Source organism: Ambystoma mexicanum, chromosome 7p (assembly GCF_040938575.1).
Source record: "Ambystoma mexicanum isolate Mex_15411 chromosome 7p, UKY_AmexF1_1, whole genome shotgun sequence".
In the NCBI taxonomy this organism is placed as follows: domain Eukaryota; kingdom Metazoa; phylum Chordata; class Amphibia; order Caudata; family Ambystomatidae; genus Ambystoma; species Ambystoma mexicanum.
This window is the reverse complement of record NC_090939.1, coordinates 255,989,849-255,995,848: the sequence shown is the minus strand read 5'-3', so window position 1 is coordinate 255,995,848 and position 6,000 is coordinate 255,989,849. Positions and strand designations below refer to the sequence as shown.

The 6,000-nt window shown below is 49.5% G+C and overlaps 1 protein-coding gene across 1 annotated transcript in view; it reads right to left on the bottom strand.

The window, feature by feature from the left end:
- Nucleotides 1-1,846: 1,846 nt before the first annotated feature.
- Nucleotides 1,847-6,000, bottom strand: part of PATL2 (PAT1 homolog 2) — a 1,529,270-nt gene continuing 1,525,116 nt past the window's right edge. Inside the window, exon 20 of the mRNA XM_069636258.1 lies at nucleotides 1,847-2,666. Within this exon, the coding sequence (XP_069492359.1) occupies nucleotides 2,627-2,666 (40 nt within the window). The 3' untranslated portion in view covers nucleotides 1,847-2,626. The remainder of the gene's footprint in view (nucleotides 2,667-6,000) is intronic.

Below are 6,000 nucleotides of genomic sequence, written 5' to 3'. Positions count from 1 at the left end.
GGGGAGGGCTCCGGCACCCTCCCGATGAAGATCTGGAACTCTGGATTGTTCCTCGTCTTCAGTCGTGTCCAGCCCCCCCGGGCTCAAATGCTTCGGGGGTCTCTGCATCAACAAAAGCCTCCAGGCCCAACAGCCAGGCCCTGGGCGCACAGCCCCCGCTGTTTCGTCTCCTGCACTCAATGGCCTTAGCGCATCCGGGGACGCTCCGCTCCAATCCCGCACTGCGTCCCGCAGTCGGGGATGGCAGAGAATGCTCGTCACTTCTGTGCCCGCTGTGGGCTGCGGCGTCTGCCCCCCGGTCCCGCAGGCCCCCCTCCAGTCGGGTCTGTCAGTCTGTCCTTAGGCCGGGCATCACTCGATCCACACGGCTGCTGCGGGCTCCATCTCAGCCGCACCAGTCGATGTTCCTGGCATGGCGCTGTGGTCAGTTGCCGTCCCTTTGTTCACTAGCCGCCATCTTACCCGTCGCTTGATCACAGGCACCCGTCTTCTCCTCCGTGGCCGTAACTTTCTGTCCCAGCCACCGCTCGGGCTCTCCTAGCGCCCGGAATGTGCCCCCAATATTCATGCACCCTTAGAAATGCTTCTGGCTTGCATGGGCGACTGGAAACTGCTAGTCTTCCTGCAGATCGATGTTGGATCTCCGGGAGCTCCACACAAGAGCGTCCTCTTACGCGGCCATTTAGCCACGCCCCCCCCCCAAGCTTGTGACAGAGTTGTTCTTGAACCATGTTTCAGTGATGGCGAGCACATCAAGATCCATGAGTTTGAAGAGGTTGCAGATATCAGTTGAGTGTTTAACAGCAGAGCGAGTGTTAAGGGTGGCAATGTGGAGAGGCTTGCCATCCTTGAAGGTCTTTTCCGCGGAGGGGTGCATGGGACAGTGCCTCCCACCCCCCCCCCCCTCGAGGGTGGCAAGAGGGCCAGAGAGATAGTTGTGGATGAAGGCGGATTCAAGGCCGACAAGGGTGCCGGGACAGAAGGGCCAGGCATCTGAACAGAGGCGGCGGAAGGTGTAGTGGGCAAGGGGGCCTGCGTAGAGGAGGAAGGCACAGTGGGCAAGTGAGCCTGGCCGAAGGGGGAAGAAAGATTAGAGCGGCAAGGGAGGAGCCTATCAAAGAGGAGAAGGTTGGGGACCCTGAACCATGATGTTTCAGTTGAAGTAGACATTAATGATGACTCTGGAAGTGGTTAAGAGGTCAAGGAGGACCTCCCAGCGAGTGCCACCATTAATGGGAGAAGAGGCAATAGAAGAGAGAAGACCACCATGTAGCAAGTCCATAGGTCAGGCGAATTTACAAAGAAGAGGCTGTCAGTGACAGTCTCTCTGGCGGATGCCTTGACATAGGGGTCTGCAATAGGAAGGCCTGGGTTGGAGCTCAGGTTGTCCTTAAGTTTCTTCCGGCCAGCTTTAGTGATAGGAGAAGGATAGATGACTGTGAAACAGTTACCAGAAGATAGGGGGGTGGGAGGGAGACACTTGCCAGGCTGAGCCCTAATGCCCTTAGGCTTCTAAATATGTTCATTACCTGCTGCCACAGCACTAGGCCTACAGTGTATATGTATATGTATGCCGGTTTCTGTGCCTTAGTCTGAGGTTTATATCCCATCATCCTACCATTTCACCAACTGGCTACTCAAAATCAGAAATCCTGAACCTCATTCTAAAGGCCATCTACCTAGTTCTAGTGAAATACGTGAACCAACATTTTCCAGCAACGAATTCTCAGACAGGAATGCATCCTTTCAAATAAATTGGTTTATCCATGACCGTGGACTCAAAGTGATATTTCAATCTGGTCCGGTTGACTGGGTCATAAAAAAAAACGAACACACTTTCATTTTTGTAGGTTTTTATTCTGCAAGTGCTGTACAGTGAAAAATAAACCATTGCTAGTGTTTTGTAGTTGCTTCTATATTTGTGCTTAAACAGAAGTCAGAACAGAAATATTTATACAGTTTTGACTTTAAATAAATGGCATGAAAATAAGACCAACATCACATTTTTGGTAATTTATTTTAACCAAAATACCCTTTAAAACAGGATTAAATATTTAATTTGAAAGCATGACACCAGGAATTGGGTCATGAGCGTATACTGCACACCTTCCAAAAGCAGCAGTCAAACAGTAGATCTTACTGTCTGATAAGGCATGTGAGGAATATTCCACCTAGCCAGTAAATTCTAGAGAAACATACAAAGACGCATCTTTCTATCTAATGCCCCATGATTTTAAAGTGACACCATCTTTTAAAGATCTGTGTAGTCACAAAGCAGCAGAAATAAGGGCTTTTTCAATTTATAAGTGCTATACAGAGCGACATTGAATGACATTTGAGGGGGAGGGAAACAAAAAAAATCTGGGTCCTTATTTTCCAAGAGACTCACACATTTTAACGCTTTGTCGAACGCAATGTTTCACATAGTTGGATCGTGCATATGATTATCAAAGCATTACAATGAGACATAAGTGCACTTTCGGTAATTTAACCAAAACTTCCTTTAAAACAGGATTAAATATTCAATTCCTATATGGAAAAGTATACTGCGCCCCCACAAATCATGTGGTGAACAATACATTGCAGCTGGATTTCTTCCTTCTGCCCTTTAAATTAAGCAGTGACTTTAGGATGGGACAGCCGGATATGCGGGCATTCTGGGGCACCTGGAGAAGACAACATTTTAGTGATCAATTTACAGAAAAAATAATTCCAAGTAAATCATCCTGAATATTTAACATCATGAATGTCTAGGAAAGTGAAGTTAGCCACCACGAACGTTATTACAGATCTGCTTGACAGGCACAACACCACATTTATTTTGACTTTAACATCTGTTGCAAGCAATGTCAAGAGAAGACATTCAAAATGTTTCCCTTGGGAGCAGGGATTTGACATAATGGTAGTAGATAAATTGTGGATGACAATCAACAAACCTTTATTAGAGACGAGAGAATGAACGATGTTAGCAGTGCAAATACCCTGTGCAGCAACAGTCAAACGTGCAAATGCTTATATTATCGACACTTCTTTAACAAAAAAGAAAAGGAACACCTCATAGTCCATGCTGAAAAAATAAGTTACTCACCGTAGTGACTAAGTAGTCCTTAGTCCCATTTACTCAATACTGCATGGGCGTCCCTCACGAGGGACAGGAGACGGAACCTTTTTCACCAGAAAAAACTTTCTTCACCTTTAAATTTAGAGACGCGCGGGGGTGCAGCGCTGGGAGCATGCGCTGCCTCGACTCCGCCCTCCGGTGCCACACCTCAGTCCCCATAGACGTGTCGACAATAGATTCAACATTGCCTAATGACACCAGTTTTATTAGGGGGAGGAAGTTGGTGGGATGTATGGAGGAAAGGGGACTAAGAGTATGTTAGTCACTATAGTGAGTAACTTATAAGTACTTTTACATCCGTCCCCTTTCCTCCATACTGCATGGGCGATTACAACTGAGTGTAGCTCCAGGGTGGAGAGGCGACACTGCTTCAGCAAACAGGTTTCTAAGAACCACCTGTCCGAATGCCGCGTCTGACAGAGCCGGCATCCAAACAGTAGTGCTTGCAGAAATCCGAAGGGGTGGCCCATGTGGCCGCCCTGCTTATGACTTGCCAGGGACCATGCCGCTGGAAAGCGATGGCCCTTGCCTTGGCTCTGACCGTGTGTGCGTGCATGTTGGCCTGCAGTGGCTTGTGCTGTCCCTCGTAGGCTTATATGATGGCCGAGACCATCCAACGGGCTATGGAGGCCAGATACCCCAGTCTTGATCCATCGAAGGTGACAAAAAGAACATCCGACTTGCGGAAGCCCTTGGTCCTATCCAGGTGGAATTTCATGGCATGCCTGTCATCAAGGCAGTGCACAACTCTCTGTGCCTAGTCTTTGGGCTCGGCAAAAAACATGGGCAACACAATCTTCTTTCAGATGGAATGCGGACGGCACCTTCGGTAGGAATGCTGGGTGCATCCGAAGGACTACCTTGTCCTTGTGAAACATAGTGTATGGCTCCGAGGCGACCAGCGCCTGGATTTTGCAGATTCTGCGATCCGAGGTGAGGCTAACAAGGCCGTCTAAATGGTGACCAGCTTGATGTCCGCGGTTGACGCCATTGGTTCGAATGGTTTGTGCGCCAAGGTACCCAAGACTATGTTGAGGTCCCACTCAGGGTGCAGCCTCTTGATGGGCAGGTAGAGCCTGGCGAGACCAGTCAGATGTCTCTTGACAATTGGGTTGGAAGAGGAGAAACTCTACTCCTCCGAGTTTCTGTATGCCCCAATGGCTGCCAGGTAGGTGCAGCAAGTGTCTACCTGCACACCAGAATGGGCGAGATGTGCCAAAAAGGAGAGCATGTCTTCCAGGGAACATGTTAGTAGGGGTGTCACGATTAGTTTTATGGTGGTACAATAACCTTCTTGCCAAATGACGGTATATCATGGTTATCACGGTATAGCAGGTGGAGTTAACTAATCTTAATAAATATTTTCTCAAAAGGTCATAAATTGTCAGATTTATCATCACAAACAAAACCAGGCACTGAGGGCCAGAATTGGGCTTTTCAACATACTTTCCACTGAAATGCCACCCCTTGCTTCCACCAAACACCACAAACTCATGTGTGGAGAGGAGGGGGGGGGCTGCTGCGACTGGTAAAGCAAACTTAGGAACAAGTTACTTACCTGTAACTGTTGTTCTCCAGCATGGGTCTGGCATGGATTCACATGCTCATGAATATTCCCCGTCGTCAGGCTGGGAATCCTCGGTAAAGAAAAAATCATTATCAGTTTTGTTTCTGATCTGTCTTTCCTAGTAGTAACCAATCACTGATCTCTGCGTCATACTGACCACAGCCAATGACTGCCCTCTACCTAAGCCCCGCGACTGGCAGCCATCTTCAGATTTGGTAGCACGTGAAGTGGCAGTATGACCAAGTGAAGAGCCGCAGAGGGGTAGGCGGGAGGGTTTGCATGTGAATCCATGCCAGACCCATGCTGGAGAACAACAGTTACAGGTAAGTAACTTGTTCGTTCTCCAGCATGGGGTCTGGCATGGATTCACATGCTCATGAATATAAGAATAGCAGTACACACATGCACAACCACGGGAGGTGGCAAAAGGCTCAACATTAAGCAATACAACAACTCAAAATTAAGCATCTCTTACCTCCTTACCAGGCTCACCTTAAACGAACAGGTTGCGCAGCACTGCTTGGCTGACCCTGGACTCCTCCCTGGAATCCCAATCGACGCAGTAGAATCTCGTGAAGGTGTGCGTCGACCTCCACGTAGCAGCCCTGCAGATGTCCAGCAGGGGCACACCAGATAAGAACGCTGTAGTAGCAGCGATCGCTCTGGTCGAATGGGCTCTCGGACGGCCTGGCAGCGATAGGTTAGCCAACTGGTGACAGTGCATGATGCAGCCGGAGAGCCATCTGGAAATGGAAGACTTCGAGAGAGCCTTCCCTTGATTCACAGGTCCAAAGTTCACGAACAGCTGTGAGGTCCTCCGGAAACTCTTTGTGCGGTCCACGTAGAACTTCAGCGCTCTAGCCACATCCAGCGAGTGCAAAGTCCTCTCGGCCGGCGACGAAGGAGACGGGAAGAAAACAGGTAACACCAGGGGCTCGTTAAGATGGAAGTCCGACGGCACCTTGGGCATAAAGGAGGGGTGCGTCCTAAGCACCACCCTCGAGGCATGGAAAGTCAACTACGGTGCTTTGCAGGATAGGGCCTGGATCTCTCCCACTCGTCGTGCGGAGGTAATGGCCACCAGGAACGCAGTCTTCCACGACACAAACTTCATAGGTGCGGAGTGCATCGGCTCGAATGGGGGACCCATGAGCCTGGTCAGCACCACGTTAAGTTCCCACGCCGGGGCCGGGGCCTTCACCGGCGGAAACGACCGGAACAGTCCTTTCATAAACTCTTTCACCAGTCGATGGGATCACAGGGATGTCCGTCCTGTGGTTCTGGTATATCTGGAGATCGCCGCCAGATGAAT